This window comes from Antennarius striatus, chromosome 23 (genome assembly GCF_040054535.1).
Source record: "Antennarius striatus isolate MH-2024 chromosome 23, ASM4005453v1, whole genome shotgun sequence".
Taxonomy (NCBI): Eukaryota; Metazoa; Chordata; class Actinopteri; order Lophiiformes; family Antennariidae; genus Antennarius; species Antennarius striatus.
The window spans coordinates 7,310,957-7,329,954 of NC_090798.1; the positions used below are offsets into that span (position 1 = coordinate 7,310,957).

Genomic DNA, 18,998 nt, shown 5'->3' on the forward strand with positions numbered 1-18,998 from the left:
AGACTCTTCCAGGCATAAATATCAGAAATGTACATTGCAATATAAACTATTATCAAGGATACTCTAAATATTTCCAACCTCGCCGACACACACACACACACACAGATGGAGACAAGTCCAAACCATCAAACGAATATGTCGCAATCACACCACCACTGGATGATCCATCACACTTGTTTGGCAGTTTTTTCACGCTCAATTTTCCTTCCTGTCGTCTCGCTACCCACTTTCCTCTCTCAAGGCGGAGACTGTTGCTAAGCAACGCACACAACACAACAGCGCGGCTCTCAACTCAGAGTGCCCCCGTGGTTTCAGACAATCAAATACACGAGTGTGCGCGCATTTGTACAGAATGTGTGTGGGAGAAGTGAAGGCTATGAATAGTTTCCATCTCATAAGCAAAAGCCAAAAGGTCCCTTTAGTTTTTAAGAGCTGCCTCTTGATTCGAGTGGGACATCGTCTCATATTCATTGAGGATTTATTACGGTGTATTCAACTCTGGATTTCTTTCAACGGAAAAAGAAAAAAAATCAGACGAATATGAGAGATATCATCCACTTTAATAAAACCACTAGGAATCCACTCGTCGTGCAGAAACACAGTCCTTACAGTAACGCTGTGACATCAAGGCCGATGTGATTAATTGTACTTCCTGGTAGAGCATTTATTGAGTAAATAACGGTAAATAAGTAATGTGAAGCTGAAGCTGCAGTAATACAATTATTGCATGGCAAAAAAAAAAAAAAAAAGTTGACGTCTCGGTGTGTGTGAAGGTACGATTGAGTGGACAACCTCAAACAAAGCGCGACAATATTAATGTAATCACCCCAGTAAAATGTGATTTGAGCTTCATTGCCACACAAGCAAGAACAAGTTAAATCTCAGCAAAATCTGTGTGAAATAAGATTTTTCCAGGTGCAGTCACTACTTAAAGGCCATCACAGAACAGAGCATACAATCAGAAAGGGAGAATGATCACAAATTTAAAAAAAACCAACCCTTAATCTAAAATCATTTGTCTGCTGAGTGCACCAGTTTTAAGAAAGAAGGTGGAATAGTGACATCCCATCGGTTCACAAAAGCAGAGCTAGAAAAAAAGACAAAGACCTAATGGCACTTAACTGGAATAACTATAGCAGTTATCAATCTCCAGGGCAGCATTACAGCCACACAGTATGAGGATGGCATCAGAGGTGCATCTTTATTCAGTTCAGGAAGTAGACGCCCCACACGAACAGAAAAATGGTGTACACACTTTTAATAAAAGGAGTTCCAAAGGGATTTCTCACTGAATGAAATAAAGGTTTTGAGAAACATCACGCTTCAGATCACTTCTTATGGAAACCACTTCCTGTCTCTACCTGAGTCAAATTTAGGGATATAAACTGCTTGTCTTGGCACACACATTTCATTCTTATAACAAGTCTTCAAACCCGATCAGCTCATGTGTAACTCGGATGACTTGTAGGTTATGTTTGAGATAACTGAACTGTCTACATTTAGGGCACCTGGATGAATGAATCAAATGTAACACACAACCATGACACCTGACAAACTCCACCCTCAGAATAAATATCATACGGCGGCTGTGGCTCCGCAGGCCTCCTCCGCTGCTGGACTCTGATCCTGGGCCCCCTCCGCGGGGGTGCCGAGGGGGCCGGCCCACCACAAGCTCAGGGTGTTGTCTTGTCGCGTCTCCTGTGGTGACATCACAACTTCGCCGCCTTCGCCTTCGGAGGCCGAGTCGCCGTCGCTGTCGCCGGGCCACGGGAACTGACGTTGTCCACTGGAAGTCGCCAGTAATGGCATGAAGGGATGGACGCTGCAGAAAAAGAAAGATGGATGAATGAAAGAAACACTGATATGACTACAAAGAAACAAGCAAAAAAAAAACATTGCCTTTAACGGACACTGTAATTATTGCTCTCAAGAAGCAGCAATGCCATGTTCTGTTTTATTAGAACTCTTATCCAAAATATTTTGGATGATTGCTTTGTCTCTGATGCTTTTGTGTGGGATCCAGACAGTTCAACTAAGCTCTGAATGCTACTGAAAGGAGCTAAGAAAAGAGGAAAGAGCTTTCTTTCTGTTCCTCTTAAGTGTGAGTTATTTTTGTCCTAAGGTCCAATTAGATCTTTCCCTACTAGGATGCTTTATGTTTAAGAGTGTTTGTAGCAGCTTTAATGGTGTTTAGCTGCAGTATAATTAGCAGGCAGTATATGTGACAGAGAGAGGAAGAGGTCTCAGCAGGCCAACAATGTATTTTAGAGAAGACTTAATTGTTGCTTGATGCACATCAAGAAGAATAAAAGATGCAGCAGGCAGTCAGTCAGTCAGTCAGTCAGTCAGTCAGTCAGTCAGCAAGTGATCAGCAGTAGTGTTAGCCCCAAATCTTAACACATTTACTCTGCACTACAAATGGAACCTTTTACACAGCCTGATACAGTTTTGGGAAGAACTTAATTTCAAAGTGATATTTTATCTTTTCATTCTCCTAACAGTTCATTTAAATTAAAAACATCACAGTAGTTCTGATTGGTTTTGCACCTGATGCCGTTGGTGCAGTCCCAGTGGGCCTGGAACTGGAGCTGAGGCTGCAGTAGCTCCTCCTCACCATCTAGGGGAGCTGTTTGCGTGTCCCATACAGACACGACTCCTTCTGTGTCGCCGCTCAGCAGGTACCTGCCTGACCTGCACAAAAGATTAACGCTAACTACTGATCATTGTTTAAACACTGGTGTGAAACCTATACAGTCAGAGAGGACGGGTGACTTCATCTTTGATCAAGTTGGTGACGTGATCTTACTGGTCCAGGTCGAAGTAGATGCGCTGGTTGGTGGAAACATTCCTCTTCAGTGAAAACACAACTTTGCCTGGTTCTCGCAAGTCCCAGCAAAGCATCTCTGGGTCCTAAACATCCGACAAACACAAACAATCAAATGTTTGTTAAGGGCTGCAGACTAAACAGAACGCTCTGATCCACAAAGACGACAAATAATAACTGTACAGTATGTTCCGTACTGGACTATAAGGTGCACTGGACTATAAGGCGCACCCTCAATAATTTGTTTCATAATTTATTACATATATAAGGTGCATACAATAAAAAATACATAAAATTTATTTGATAAACTGCAGTGGCTGTAGTTGCGCAATCTGTCCACTAGATAGAGCCGCGCTGCTCAGACAGTCATGATTGCATTCATGACTCCCTGACTACCTTTGAATGGCCCTTATTGTTATGTCGATAAGCCATTCTGAGCCTCATCAAGGAAAACTGATCACTTGATCACTTTGCCATCGTAGAAAGAAGTCAACACGCATATTAAAAAACCTGACATTAAAAACTGGTTAAATTCATTACGAGTGCAGGCAGTGCGAACAGAGCGGATTATTTCCTGTTCTGAAGTTCGAAGCAGATATTTAAGCTCCGACATTCGTCTTATTTATTAATTAAATATTGTTTTGATCGATCGGTAGTCCAGTCGGAGGTGAGGTGCAGCTATCTGCTGCTGTGTGTCCTAACCAATTTTTTACTAGATTTTAATGTCAGGCTGCTAATTTACTGGCAAATGTGATGCTGTTTTACTCCTAGAACTGACTTTAACGTCGGTGTCTCACCGCCGTGAATCTCACAGCGCGTCGCTGCAGACAGAATACACAAGCCTGAACGCGCCCCTCTGCCCCCCAGAGCTATCAACTACATTTGTAAATCAATTGCAGCACACCCGTTGGCACCTTTGTCTAACAGTGACTCTGCTCTTGAAATTTCAGAAAAGGCTGTAAGTTCAGCTTTGAGGGTCTTTCATTCACCTTTATGCCAGTTTCTCCGTGTGTTTCCACAGACTAATAGAATGGACCGTCACTAGATTCCAGATGACAGCACAATGGCATTTTAAGACCAATTAAGTTTAAAGTGGGTTATTTCCGACGCCAAATAGTTAGAAAATACTGAGATCAGTCAGTCAGTCCAACTTTATTAATAGAATTGTTAAAAGTTCCTTATGTTTTGCTACGTAGTCACCGGTGCTCCTACAGTCTGCTCTACCGTCTGAGAGCAGCTCCGTCAGAGCCGGGACTTCGGTGATGCCCCTTGACTACTGTTGTTAGGGGCCTAGGCCCGAGTGCCTTGTGAGGGTGCTCCTCTGGTGGCGGAGTGCGGCATGACTGGCGGCCAGACTGCCGGCTTTTTTTCAGCGATCATGTTTTTAACCAATATTAATATGAATATTAATCCATATATAAGACACACCGGATTATAAGGCGCCCTAGGGGTTTATGAGAAAATTTTAGGCTTTTAGGTGCGCCTTATAGTGCGGAAAATACGGTAAGTAAAACTCCAAGCTTAAATAATAGAGGAAACTTAACTAGATGAAGATCACCTGTGAAAGAAGATCTTAATCATTACCGACCAATGAACTGAAACTGATTAAATTAAAAATCCCTGAGTAAAACAAATATCAAATACAACACATCACCGCTTTGAAGCGGGATGTAAAATCAAATGTTTTTCCAACCACTTGAAATACAACCTTGTTTTTTTGTTTTTCTTTTTCAAAAGGCTTATTTCAGATCCAAACCAACGTGTTAATCCACCAAAATAACAAACAAATTCAAATAAATTGATCAAGGCTGCGGTCGACAAGTCTTCTTCCTCTGGTGGCCGAGGAGAGCGGAGAAGAACAGAAAACGTCAGCTTCCTGTCAGACGGAGCAGTTTGACGGAAAGGTCAAGAGCTGAAATTATTTTACAATAAGATTAATGTTGATTTTACGCCAGAGGCGAATATACGGTATGTTTGTCCTCCGTCAGTAGATGAAGCTGTTGTTCAGCTTCATCTACTGCAGGATTACGCTATGGGGAAGTACTGAAAAACAAAACCCAAAATAAACCTTTACGCAGGCTCACTGTTGATAACTGTCTAGTAGTCGTCGCCCCCCAAAAAAAGTACATCACCTAAATCGTCCTACGATGGCTGACCTCTGCAACGCTGTTGTGAAAATCCAGCAAATCTTTTTGACTTTGACTTTTGTGGGGATGCCAGAAACGCTAATCAGATTCATTACATGCTAACTCAGGCCATTAAGGCAAAAAAACCTGGCATAAAAAGCTGTAAATCAATTCCGGAATGCGGCAAAGTCAGTTTATATCTGAAGAAAACAGGAGATCATTCAGACGAAGCAGCATCAGTAACCCCCAGGTCTCTTTCTCTACATGCTGTTGTGCGTCTGTGTGTGTGTGTGTGTTTGTGTTCACCTTGCGCCCACCGGTGTACAGGTAGTTGCCGTCAGGGGAGAAGAGCAGATGGGTGAGCCCCCCGTGGTGCCGGGTTGGCAGCAGAGCCAGCAGGGTGCCGTCTTGGCAGGAGTAGAGGCCGGCGCAGCGCGAGTACGAGCCACAGGCGTAAACAGACTGGCAGGGGCTGAAGCCAAAGCAGGAGATGATGCCACTTTGGCCCTGCTTCTTCACTGCAGCACACAAGAGTGGCATTTGGCAGAGTTTATAGCCTTTTAAAAGGGTTACGAGGCAACTCCCAGTCACTCAAACACTGATTACGTCATCAAGAGGAAAATATTTTCCCCCCTAAAACTACACATTTGGATCATCTGGTTCTTTTTAACTTCCTCTTTACCTTGTATTTTTTTTGGCTCAAAAAGCTGAACAAACATTTGGCAATGTCCTCACACGGACAACATAACCTCTTTTTTGAGATTAAACGTACATTTATGCATAAATTGCAGTTATTAGTCATCAAGCTGAGCTGTTGGAGCCAAAGAGACAAGACAACGGAGGCAGTAAAGTTGTGTGTTTAGCTGCCAGAACAGCAGAGTTGATGCCTACTTACTATCAAAGAGAGTGAAATTACTCCTCCAGGCATTTTGCATTTCTTATGAGGCCTCCTTTATTTTTATGCTTTAAAAATAATGGAGGATATCAGAAAGCTTGAAAACGAAAAACTATCTGTTGACGTTTTCATGATTTGGTATAGTTCGCCCCATTAATCGCAAAAGGATGGCGACACAAAAACCTGCTGACAAACAGAGTTGTTTGAAATGCGTGACATAAAATAGCAATTCTTCACAGTAAACATTCTGTTCTTTTATTTTTGTCAGACATACATAATAAAACTCTTTGTTGGTTTGTTCAAGGAGACTTGAGTCTAAAAAGATGTGACAGACAGCGAAACAAAACAGCACAAAAACAACAAACTTCACATTATTTTTTTCCCCCACAATGTCCCGGTTGAGTTGTTTGCGTTTGATTTTCTAAGAATATGCTTGTGATTCTCATTGTTTTACTGACAAAATTTGAGGCATCTTTTACCGCCGGCAGTTTTCACAACTGGCCATTTTCTAATGTTAATGATGTCAAGGATTCAATTTTAGTAATGCGTCCTTTTTAAGTCAACATTATCCTGTTTCTTTCCAGGAAAAGGTTTCCTAACTATCTGGGTATGTTTGTTTTATTTCTGTATTGTTTCTGTGATTTTATTCCTTGCATGTTATTTATTTATTTTACTATTTTTCCCATTAGATTTCTCTTATTATCTGAAGAAAAACAGATGGAATGATTCTTCAGCTTAGCAGAAAGTGTCTGATGATGATGTCAATTTAAGAAACTCATCCAGACATGGAACAGGTTTTGATTTGAATATTAATTTTGAATCATGTCTGACTCACTCAGCTTTTTATCCATTTTAAGTTTGAGAATGGGTTGTGATTGTTTAATTGGTTTTACCGGATGAAACTGAGGCACCCAGAGGTTCTGAGTGCCACAGATCCTCTGGGGAATGTTGGAGCCATCTAGCAGCTCCTTCCCTCCATTACCATTTCTCCCATTTACTCGGGTCATACAGTCGAACGAAAAGGCAGCACAACCCGTCCAATAAACAGAATGTTTCCACTGTAATTTGAAAGTAAAAGAAAAAACACTGCGGAAACTTGTTTCTTTTTTTTGAAGGTGAAAAAGGGAGAATTTACTGACATTTTTTACTTTCCAAAAAACATTTGTCATCTTTTTTAATTTTTATTTAGGTCACAGATATTGTTTGGAAACAGTGATTTCACCATAACTCATAAGTGGAATTTTAATGGATTCAAAGAACTAATCTGAAAAAAAGGTCAGTCACGTGTTTTGTGAAGTGGTTGTGAGATTATCATTCAAATAATACAAATCCATCAGCATGCTTCAAACGGCTAATGTCTGACCTATGGTGGGCCGCTCCTCACAGTCTCGTCCAGGTCGATCAGTGTAGAAGACCCGGACCGTTTTGTCAAAGCCACAGTACAGCTGCGTCCCATCGGGGGAGAAGCAGAGGGAGTGGGCGGCCGTCAGCTCGTCCAGGTGATTGTAGGGCCGGAAACTGGCTCGTACGTCCCCGTAAAAAGCATCCCACAAGTGGACCGGGTTATCGCGGCTACTGCTGGCTAAACTGTAAAGCGAGCCGTGACAAGCCAGGCAGAAAGGAATGCCAAAGAGAAGAAGGTAAATAAAGAGGACATGTGGGAAAAGATCTGTAATCCAATAGAGAATAAAAAGAAAAAGATGAGCGATCAAGAGTAAATCTTTATTCTCCCTGAGGACATTTTTTTACTTCTTGTTTTTACACCTAACAATTAAGGAATTCCTTATTTTAAGAGTGTAGTGAAGGAATGTAATTAGTATTTGTCTATAACAGTAAAACAAACTTGTGGATGTCTCAGCAATTCAAAACAGGCTCAAAAGAAATAGACTGCCGAGCTTCTTTTGAAATATATACGATCTATTTTTTGATTCCTTTCCATGTTTTTCTTGCTGCACCACATCCTCCTGAATGAGTTTATGCATTAAAAACAAATGTGTAGCTCTTTGCCATACTTTACAAAGGAGACAAGCCCACTGCACAGACTTATTGATTCAAATCAGGGCCAAAGACTGAGCCATGCCTTTTTAACTCAAATTATTGGGTGCTGAATAAATGCCGAAACATCTCTGCCACTAAATTAGACAAAGGAAATTAGCCCCTACTGCTGCTGCTGTGTTCTGTTATGGCCCCTCTGAGCCACAGCTTTATGCCAGAGCAGGGAAATGCCCAATTATAATGCTAGACTGCTGCTAGCTTGGAGCGATGCCTAGAACTCAGTGCAACTTAACCGAGCCAGAACAGGGGCCCTTATTCCCTCTCTACAGGAGGGGCAACATCAGCACATGGCTTTTGGCAGACAGAGTTCAGGCAGAGCGGGGGGGGGGTGAGGAATGAGAAACAAAACTGGAGAGGCGAACAGAGGAGGAGGGAGCGCGAAAGCACTGAAACAAGGTTTGCTGTAAATGCAAATGATCAATAACATAACCCCTTATCTGCCCACCTCAGCCTTTATTTACTGTTTTTCTGACCACCTGGCTGTGCCCCCCCCCTCCAGGAGCTCCTGTCTGATACGTGACAGATATCTGAGGAGGATGAAGCCTCCCTGTCATCGCCTCCTGCTGGCATCTTCATCCTCCTGACAAGTCTTTGGTAAAGACACTAACAAGTCTCTCAAGTGGTTCGATGTCCACAGGAATCGTCTGTTGATCACTGTTCTGTTTGCGCAGCTCATTTTTGGACGTGCAGCTCCTGACCCATGATACCTCTCCCATTGCAGACTGAAGAATGTCTGATGTTAGGATGGAGGGCTGCCAGGGCTGGGCCTTGATCAGATGGATCTGTCGGAGGTGGAGGCTGTAAGTGGAGGATGATGGGAGCTGGGAGAGGACGCATACACAGTAAAAACTGTTGGCAACTTGACCCCGGCTCATTAGTAGGGCCCTACCCCTATCGCCACGGACGATACTCATTATCCATGGTGACAGCTGAGGATTACTGTTGGCTTTACTTCACAGTACACACAGAAATATTGTGATGTCATATTGGACACAGTTTGAAAGCTGGCGTGTACACACACTGGAAAAAAAAAAAAAAAAAGATGAGATGAAAAGAAAAGTCCCAAGACGGGGAATCATGAGGCCCTTTAGGTGTTGTCTGCACGCAGGAGAGCCGTTAGCAGGCTAAATCATGCTGAAAAGCACAACGGGCCTCAAACAGCCAAGTGGATTGCGACAGAGGCAGAAAGGATGAAGGCAGACTCTTAACTCATAATGAGAAGCATCACAAAGCTTTTATAGATTCCCTTGATGCAGACACACAATTCTCACAATGGAAGGGAGCACCACAGGGATCAGACACAAACAAGACAACAGGCTCTTCTGTAAATGGAGAGTCGATCAGAAATGCTTGAGCTCATACTCAAACCATGGGCTCCGGCTAGTGCCTGGCACAAACTTCCACACTGTCTAAGTGACGCTGCTGTTCACACCAGTCTAATTAATGGTGCCTGTGGGCCGCTGTGGTTCAGACGTAAGCATCTACTCACACTCGAGCTCCCATCACAATGTTCCTCTACAAGTGGCACCGGAGACACCCGAGACAGCCCAGTTCATTTTAGCCTCACATCAGCATTTCTATCTACACTCATGAACTACCTCATGAAACATGTTAACATGTTTTTCATAACCATTTCATGTCAATTATACAAAATCTATGATTGTTTACCACAACACCAGGTGGGCGGTATGGACTGATGTCCCTTGTGCGTAAAAGGCATTTTTTTGGCTTGTAAGGGATCAATGCAGGTAAAGAAAGTCAGGTGTTGCTACATCGCAATAAGAAATAATACTGATTATACATATGAGATTAAGTACAACCGATTTATATCTCACATTTTACTTTGTCCTAATATCAATTCTTCTTTTAAACTCTAACCCTCTTTCTCACTTCACCCCTTCAACAACAACTTACAACGGGTAGCACCTGGAATCTCCATTTAGGAAATGGACTCAACTCGTCCCATGATTACATAATAACCACAGACATCTGTGAACAGGTCTCTCACTCCCTCAGCAGTGATTTTTGAGTCATTTGAGAAAATAATACAAATATACACAACTATTAGTGGTTTTTCTTCCGTCACTCTTTTTGAAGTCTGCGTCTGAAAACATTTTGCTGGGAGGGCTATCTGGTGGGCTACATGACCACTATCCTTCAATCCCCTGTAGATACGAGTCACACTATCCTATGCAGACGTACACAAAATGGAAGGTAGGGCTATGTGGTAAGGGTGGAATTGGGATTAGGATGATATGTGTTGTCAAACTAGGAAAAGCCAGGTATGCACATCCTAAACGAAGTGCCATGGAGTTGAGGCCATGCATGTTAGATCATTTAAATAGTTGTATGTGTGGCTTTGATGAACAACACGTTAAGTTTTCTGCGGATCCATCCTTCAACACCTGGCAGGCTGACCTTCAAAGTGAACTTTAAATGTCTCATCTCCAGCTACTCAGAGACGAGGCTCAGGGCATGGTTCACCGAACAGAGTCAAACTCACAAACATGTGTCCGGGTCCAGAGAGTTCATCTTGGGGTACCAGCAGTAGTCATAGACGGTGTCTCCCTCAGCCATCCTCAGAGCTGGACTCTGCCACAGAGTTAAATCAAGTCAGGATCGTAAGGATAGAAACGTTCCTTTAAGAACGAGAAATACGCAATGGCATCACTTAGTGAGATGCGAATGATGAATGGGAGGCCAGAGGACTACACGGCAGATCTTCCTTGTTCAGAAATTAAATATAAAAAGCCAGGAGCACTAGGTGAGAAATGGAGCAATCAAAGTTCAATTTTCTACCCTTTCGCTAAAGGTCTGCGATCTCTGTAATGGAATAAAATGGACTGTATTTCAATTGTTTTTGCTCACTGATCCCAAGCTATGAGCTTGTAATGTAATTAATTAAGACATCAACTCACTACTTATTTCCAAAAACCTTAATGCTTAAACGTTTATTCTAACTTACATCCTCAGCAAAGCATTTCAAAATTCTGGGTTTAAATGATTGAAATGTTTAATTAGTTCTTAGTTGATTGTAACAACAGAGACAATCACCAATTCACTGACAGCGTCTGCATAAAAAAGGTCAGACAAGGCTCAACAGTTTGATGATCTTTTCTGTACAGGAAATTACTTTAGATGTTTGAAAGAAATTAAAACTTTTTATAAAGCTCTATGCTACAAACAATGAACAGATGAAGAATGACAAGTAAGAGTTAGTAACTCAACTTCTATTATACTCTGCTTTTCAGAACAAGAGACTTTTCCAATTAAAAAACATAATTAAAGCAGCATTCCACAGATTCACTTTATTTAGAATTCACTTTACAAGATTAGACATCTCAGAAACCTAATAGAGAAAAAGGTATTCTCAAACGAGAATTTTTAAAATCTGTATTAAAGCACACTGAAGGTTCGTGTATGTAACAAGCCAATCAAAGATTTACCGTCAATGTTCTACTCTCTTGCATTTCTTTTTTAAAAACACAGACAATAAAAGACTTTACAAATTAATTTTGGCTCCCTAACTTTTTTTTTAATGTAGTCAAAAATATTTCTGTCACAACAACTTTGTTCCTGCCAGTGAGTTTTTTGTGTCATATTTGTAATCTTAAACCACAAACCGGTCCCCAGCAGGAATCAGTAGTTACAGTAGTCACAGAGTAAAGTTTATTACAGATAAATGTCCATTTCATTTAATTTGATGTCTTAAAGGGTTCAAATGTAAAGGGTTATGTTGGTTAGTCTGAGTATTCAGATGGATATTTCTTGGCAGCACATTTTTATAGGATATTATGTAGTCTTTTGTAGTCTTTTAAAAAAAGACTACAGTTCTGACATTCCATTCCATTTTAAATGACTCATCATAAATCAAAACTGGCTGAAGACTGTGTAAATTAGATTTGAGATCTGATGAGCTGTCATGGGATGCTCTGCCTTTGGGGAATGACCAACATGCACATAACAATTAAGCTGTTGCCAGCTTCTCACGTTTTTTTTTTCTCCCCAAGTGTGCATTGTACCTGGAACTCATCAATTATGCTACGCAAATAAAATAATAACAATGATTGTTTGCGTAATTTCAACTGTCACGCCTAGACAATATAATGTCAAGGATTTTTGGTATGCTGCCAATGTTCAATTAGCCTTACTCATTCTTTCATCTGCAAAAACAGTAACCTTTGTGTGTGCTAACCATCTCAGGAAGCAAGTCCCAGTTGTAGCTGTAAATTTCTGGGGGAACGTTGAACACACGGAGCACATTGTCTGCGCTGTTCGTCAGGATACAGGAACCATCAGGGGCCCTAGTTTGGATAAAGAAAGATACGGGGGAACAATATGGTGATATACTAACAGTGACAAACTGAGAACAACTTGTACATAGGATGGTGGTCTTCCTCTCAGAAGCGACGTCTGGCATGAGCAATCGTGACAATTCTAAAAACACCACATTAGGAGGCAAGACAATTATCTTGACTGGCATTGGCCAGACTGCTCCCCGTTTTAAACATCCCTGCTGTCCTAAATGGCTTTTTTTGCTTTAAACCCATCTTTGAGCTCTGCAGCTGATGTCTGGATTTTCATTTAACTGGTCTGTAATGCAGTCCTCTGGTACACAGATCATGGCTGTCTGCTGTAAGAATTGTCAATCGTCTCTGTCAAGTGCAGGCTCCCATTGCAACTTGATGGTTAACCTCTTTTCGTAACGTGTCAGCATCTTATGGTGAGTCGTGTCTGGTGATTGTGGCAACCGTGGTGAAATGGCCCGCCGGATCATTTTTAATTACAGTACTATTAAGAACTGGCCCGCAGATGACCCGCACATGACCCCGATGTTTTGCACAGACCAAAACAACATTCCCCACACACCAAAACAATTTAGTCACTCCCCTCCTCAAAAACGGCTAAAAGACAGGTGGATGCAGAGAGCAGGGGGTTTTAAGCCAGGTGGGAGTCAGAATTTATGATCAAAGAGGTAAAAGGAAAACCTGAGTGTCTTCTGCCAAGTTTACACGTTTCATCCCCAACACAATGCCCCAGCTGTGCATCCAAGCTGCTCGGACGCTTTATGTTTTGTAGCACAGACCTGTGTGGACAACTGTTCTCTCTGATGAAGCTGAACAAAACATCACACCGGAGCCGTCTGATAAACACCTTCACTCCATCCTGAGGATTTCCTCAGCTCAGAGCCTGACCCCAAACATTTATGAACTTGTACAAAAGATGAGACATTATCAAAGATCAGGGTCAGCCTCAGACAAGTGAGCATCAGACAACAGCAGTAACGTATTTCAGTTTTAAAGTCAAGTCAAATTTTTTCATTTGTTTCTACAAGACACGTCTCTTTGAAGTATTGTTTTGTCTGTGTGCCATAGATTTTTAATTTATTTATATGTATTTGAGTTGAACGGACTGAGGGGAAATTGCAGATAAGAGCCATGAGAAAGGATACAACTGGTTTTTTTTATTTTCATATTTTAAAGCAGTGATTGGTAGGATTGTAGAGCAGCACAAAAATGTACTTTTTTTGCACAATAAAGCATTATTATTGTATATGCACAATATTATTGTTCATGCAATAATGCACGCACAATAGTGTATTTTCGGTTTACAATGCATTGAATTTCATTTATGCATTTATCTTGATACTAAGGAACATATTTTGTTTTTGAAGGACATTTACTTTTTTGCTGTTGGCTGTTGAAAAGGTTTCTCCTTGAAGTTACTGATGGAGCTGTAAGAAAATATTGATTTATTTATTTAATCATCAAATAATATACACTTTGTTAGCTCTTGGTTCAGTAGGCTATATTCATTTGAATATGTTTTAACAAACACTGAACCAGTCCAGCCCTCGGCTTGTAGAAAATTTGTTTTTTCGGCCCTCCGTGTATTTGACTTTGACACCCCTGCTCTAGGGGAACTTCTAGTGGCAGCAAGGTTAAGAAAATTGAGTCCAGCCTTTGCCGTGCTTGATCAGAGTCAACGCTCTTGAAAAGACGAGCAGCTCCGTTGGTGAAGAGGCAGAGAAGGACAGATTCGCTCTTCCCCCTAAGAAAAAAAGTCAACCTGTAGGAGTTATGGAAATGGTTTTCTGGGGGATGTCTTCCATGCCCTTGGACTCCTCAGATATAAAGTTGCTCTCTCAAATGTATGCTGCTGCAGGCAGTGGCAAGATTAGGGAATTGCTTGTGATTATTGTGCGTGCGTTCTGTTTGCACTCAACCGACAACTTCTGGAAGCTGAAGTTGGGCCCCAACTCTGCTTTTGTGCTGAAGGTTAGCAAATCTTCTTCTATAGGCTGCCTGACACTGGAGCTGATTCCAGTCCACCAACAGCTTTTAGCAGAGGTCAAACTAAATTCATTCTGTCCTGTAAGAGCCTCATGTATCTTTCTGGATGGGACTAATGGGTTTAAGAAACGTAACTACCGCTTGCCAGTGTCTGTAGCACTGGGTGGTGAAAAGCCTGCAACAACCCAGTCCTCAGAATGGTTTCAGTATCTGCACTTCTTAGCTGTCAGCTAGAATTGAAAAAAAGTCTAAGCTGAAAGTCAGGACGTCTGAAACCCTTACAAGAAATCCAGTTGCATTAGACTTAAACTTCAAAGACTGGCATGAGAATTGACATCAACTCTTGACAACAAGTATCAGCGTCCAGTTGGACAGTCCAGTGTTGGCGTTTGGTTTGCTCCTGGTTAGTTTGGTTGTTTAACACACTTGGACAAGGACTTTTTGCACATCTGACTCTTGTATTATGTGAATCTTCTTTTATGTAAAGACAAATTTAGTGGGGTTGAAACAACCTTCATGAAGTGTTCGGGGACATTTCTGCCAGAGGCAACAAAGTCGATGTACACACCTTCACAGAGTGTGACCTGAGTGTAATAAATATTATTTATGAATGTGTTTCATCCCAATGGAAGGCTGTTCCAAGTCAAGGTATTATGGGCTTCAGTGAACATCAATTTAATTTAAAAGTGGGTCAAATCTCTACTAGTGAGATATCAAAAAGTTTGAAAGACAATGTCTGATTACAGGACAGTGATGCTTCTCTAAAAACCAAGTGAAGTTTCTTACAACAGTCTTTTTTGAATGAGTGGAAGAAGTATGGCTGGTACTGGTGGGGGGGTGGAGTGAATGTTCTGAAGAAAATGATACTAATAGGTGTGTCTCCTCTCAGATGTGGTGGTATTTAATCATAGTCTTGTTTTCATGACGTTTTATACTGAACACTTTACAAAAGTTCATCCCACAAATCACATTAACTTTGAAAATAAATTACCATTTGCAGCCTTTGAGGTAATTCTCTGGGAATCTCGAGTACTCAGACCACGACCCAGTCAGCATTTGGGGGTTCTGGGTGAAATCTAGGCCAAGGCTGGAAGCAGGAAAAACAGAAAGGGAAATGTTCAGTTCATGAGTTTAAAAAGGTGAATCACACTTTAACAAATTAAGTGTAAAATGAGGTCACAAAGTTGATTGACTGAATATGATCATAACTGACATTTATACTAAGAATTTGTTTAAATTGACCAGAAACTGAGGAACATCCTATTCTTTGGGGGGGAAAGCTATTTTTTTAATTTAGTTTTTATTTAGTATACTTTAGTAATCCCGAAGGGAAATTAAGAGCACACTCTAGTTTGAACAAACACATGCATAAATATATGTTAGTATGTACAGACCCCTGTCACACACAATGGGGCCTGTAGGCATGCAGGGGAGGTAGAGTGGCGGGCAGCTCCTACACGGTGCGCCCCAAATGAGCAACTTTGTAAAGAGGGACGGCGCCTTGTTCAAGGGCGCCTCGGCAGTGCTCCGGAGGTGAGGTGACACCCCCCACTGTCAGCTCACACTCCAGTCGGCTGGGCGAGAGCGGGAATTGAACCGCCGATCTTTGGAACATTGGACGACCAGCTTTACCGCTCCGCCGCTTTACCACTGAGCCACTGTGTTAAATGTATTAAATGTTAAATGTGTCAACTTAGTTGATATGAAAATCAGAGGTGAATTAGACTATTTAATGGATAGTATTGAGCTGTTCCATTTATAGTGTTGCTACACAACCAATATAATCAAGAATTCGATTTGGTCTTATTACATCCCGCTTCAAAGCGGTGATGTATTGTAATTGTCAGCGTTTGTGTGTTCTTCGGTTCGCCCGTCTGTTAGTCCACCAAATATCTTCGCAACCGCAGGAAGAAAGATGAAACAAAAAGCACATTACTCAGGCGGCAAAGGGGATGAAAATGAGACGTGACCTTGAGAAAACTGGGTCAAGGTCAAATTTGAGCTTTTGTACACTCAGGAACTAGATAAGATAGAAGGCCAGCGTGAGTAAGACCATAGATCAAAGCTACTGATTTGATCAATGACAGTAAAAGGTCAGAGCACTAGCTTTTTTGACCTATGCAAGTAGGTCAGGGTAAAATTCTGAATTCAGGGGTGTCGCAGGATGTTGCAGTCTCTTACTGCATTTGTTCTTGTTCATCCTGTGTCAGTGCTGATTGATCATGCTGACTGAGTTAATGCTGTGAAGTGTTTAACTTCACTAATTTAAAATGAGAAGCCGTTCCCGAACGATCCCGTCAACCACTGACAACTACATGTGTTCATAAAGTTGTGTAATAATCATCAAATCAGAGAATCACTTCTTGTAGTAACTTTACAGATGCTATTCTTTTAATGTTTTGATCGTTTTGGATATTTGAAATGATGAAACTTCAAATAAGATATTAATAATTAACAATGAGATTTTGAAGTGCTGTGCTGCACTTCACTGTTTTTGTACTGGGCTGTTACCAGAAGCTGTTGGTCTGAAATACATTTAAAAAATATTCTTTCTCATTTTTAACAACACTTGTGACACATCTTAATAATTATTACACAACATCTTCACCCCCTCACTGTCAAAACCTTGCTTAAAATAGCTCCCATTGGTGGAGCGTCTCCTGTAGCTTTACCACTTGTGAGCCGCAAACAGATTTAAAAATAAACCTGACTTCTTGACTTACTGGTGGACTTCACTGGGGCTGTCTGCAGATCCGTTGCTGCTGTGAACCTCCGCTGGTTTCATTTCACCTTCTTCTCCATGAGTATCATGTTCTGCCTCTCCATTTTGGTGGCATTCCTTTTCACCTCCTCCACTGACAGGACCCTCATTTTCCCCTTCATCAGCTTCCTCTTTACGTTGTTCTCCTTCTCCTTCTAGAATCAGACAATGTCATACAGTTTAATTCAAGCTAAGTCTGAATGAGAATCTCTGAAAGCATCCAAACTCTTATTTCCAATTGAACAGAATTCCCTACTGATCTTATATTTTATGGAGTACTTGCTGCTACAGATACTTTACTTTCAGTCGCCGTTACTTCGTCTTCCTGCTGCAGGCTAGCCTGCGCTGATGTGTCTCCATGCATGTTGACAGGTTTTGCACCTTCCTCCAGCGCCTGGTCCTCCTCGTTCATTCTGGCCCGCTTGGCAGATGGAGGCGCCCCTTCTTCTGATGTCTCCTCTACTTCAAAACTGTCATCTCCTCGTAAAGGTGGCACCCGAAGAGGGGGTTCACTATCCGCTTCTGCATCCTGCCCTGATGTGCTTCCACTTTCTCCACCTCCAGTTGAGTCAGACATCTCTCTGTTTATCAATCCCTTCGGTTAAGTCCTGTAGCTGGCGTCTAAGTCCAGTCACTGGCTGTCAGACGTGGGTGAGATAAGTGCTACTGGGATAATGCTTCTTCCTGCAGTGTGGGTGTTTGAGTCTGCTGGGGGTCGAGGACATCACAGCACCCACTATCCTAGTAGCGTGAAAATGAAAAATAGAGGGGTACAAGACAGGTGAGACCAAATACTAAACATGATGAAAATAGTTTTAAGTCAAATTTTCTCACACACCTTGTATACTAGGTATATAACTCACTAGATAGTTGCATATATTAAAGAAAAAAAAAGTCTTTTTAATGACTACTGTACTCAAAAGTTCAATAGAAACAAAACTATACGTTTTGGAGACTACAGATACACAAAAGGTCTAGATTAGGGGAAAATGAAGTAGAATACACTGAACACACCTTACCTTTGACAAACCTAAAATGGATTCTATCACATATGAGGAAATCCCAGGAAAACATATCTCACAATCTATGAGGAAGATGAAACTTGGGATACTCCGAAAGGCCAGTGATCACAAGCAAAACTTGGGATCCACTCAGAAATGACTTTAGAAGAAGTCTGGGGTCAATTCAGTGACCTGAGGTGACAATCTAGGATTGGAAAAAGGTGCTTGGAACTCGAAATTACAGGACTGTTTCACAACCAGTGGTTTTCCTTCAGGAGTTGGTTATGATCCTCTAAATGCAGTATGCTGAGAGAAAGTGGCGGCTGTAACAATATGATCTACAAAGTGCTAAAAACGCATATTATGATGGGGTTGAATGGTTTTTTAGACAGCAAGCAGTCGGTACAAAGTTGCATTTTGTGTTGCACGCAAGAAAAATAGAAATAAAAATACATTTGCTGGAAGGATCACCTGAAACTGCTCGTGTTTTTGCAGACAATATGTACTCATTTTCCACTTTACTCATGAAGCTACAAGTGACGTATAGCTGCAGATGCGAACACACGGCGGACACCTGTGGCTAGTCGTGTCGTGACAACATCACCTGACGATTACGAAGCACACGTTACAGAATGAAGCCTTTACACGCCTCAACATCGCTCCGTGATGATGAATGAGCACTGCCTGAACTCCCTGCAGCCGTCAGCAGCTCCACGGAAACGCCAATCACGCCGCGTTAGCTCCTGCTAGCATTAGCCCACGCTTGCTGTCCGATGCTACCTACCTGTGTCGTGGTTTGCGTGGCCTTTGGTTCCACTTGTGGTTTTAACACGTCGGTCGTCGACGGTGTCTCACTGACGGCCGCAGTGTAGCGCTTGTACGCAACGGTTCGACGACCTGCAACTTCAGGACTTTTACGTTTCTGCTCACTAGTTAACGCTATGATGTAAACACCGTCTGTGGCCACGTGTTCCCAAATCTCGCGAGATTTCCGCCGAGGCGCCCGTCGGGTCAAGTCAGCGCCTCGGACGCACACAAACCAG

At 41.9% G+C, this 18,998-nt stretch overlaps 1 protein-coding gene across 2 annotated transcripts; it reads right to left on the reverse strand.

Moving 5' to 3' along the window:
• Positions 1-558: 558 nt before the first annotated feature.
• Positions 559-18,922, reverse strand: wrap53 (WD repeat containing, antisense to TP53). Of its 2 annotated transcripts, none has more exons than XM_068308797.1 (11): positions 18,740-18,922; positions 17,255-17,695; positions 16,917-17,106; positions 15,185-15,280; positions 12,096-12,204; positions 10,404-10,492; positions 7,209-7,432; positions 5,257-5,468; positions 2,807-2,910; positions 2,548-2,691; positions 559-1,822 (listed from the first exon to the last, which is right to left on the reverse strand). In XM_068308797.1, the coding sequence occupies exons 2-11, from the start codon at positions 17,529-17,531 to the stop codon at positions 1,576-1,578; spliced, it is 1,692 nt and encodes a 563-aa protein (XP_068164898.1). In that variant the 5' UTR covers positions 17,532-17,695; positions 18,740-18,922; the 3' UTR covers positions 559-1,575. The 2 variants fall into 2 exon arrangements, with proteins under 2 accessions (XP_068164898.1, XP_068164897.1); XM_068308796.1 differs by having other exon boundaries at positions 16,917-17,109.
• Positions 18,923-18,998: the final 76 nt, after the last annotated feature.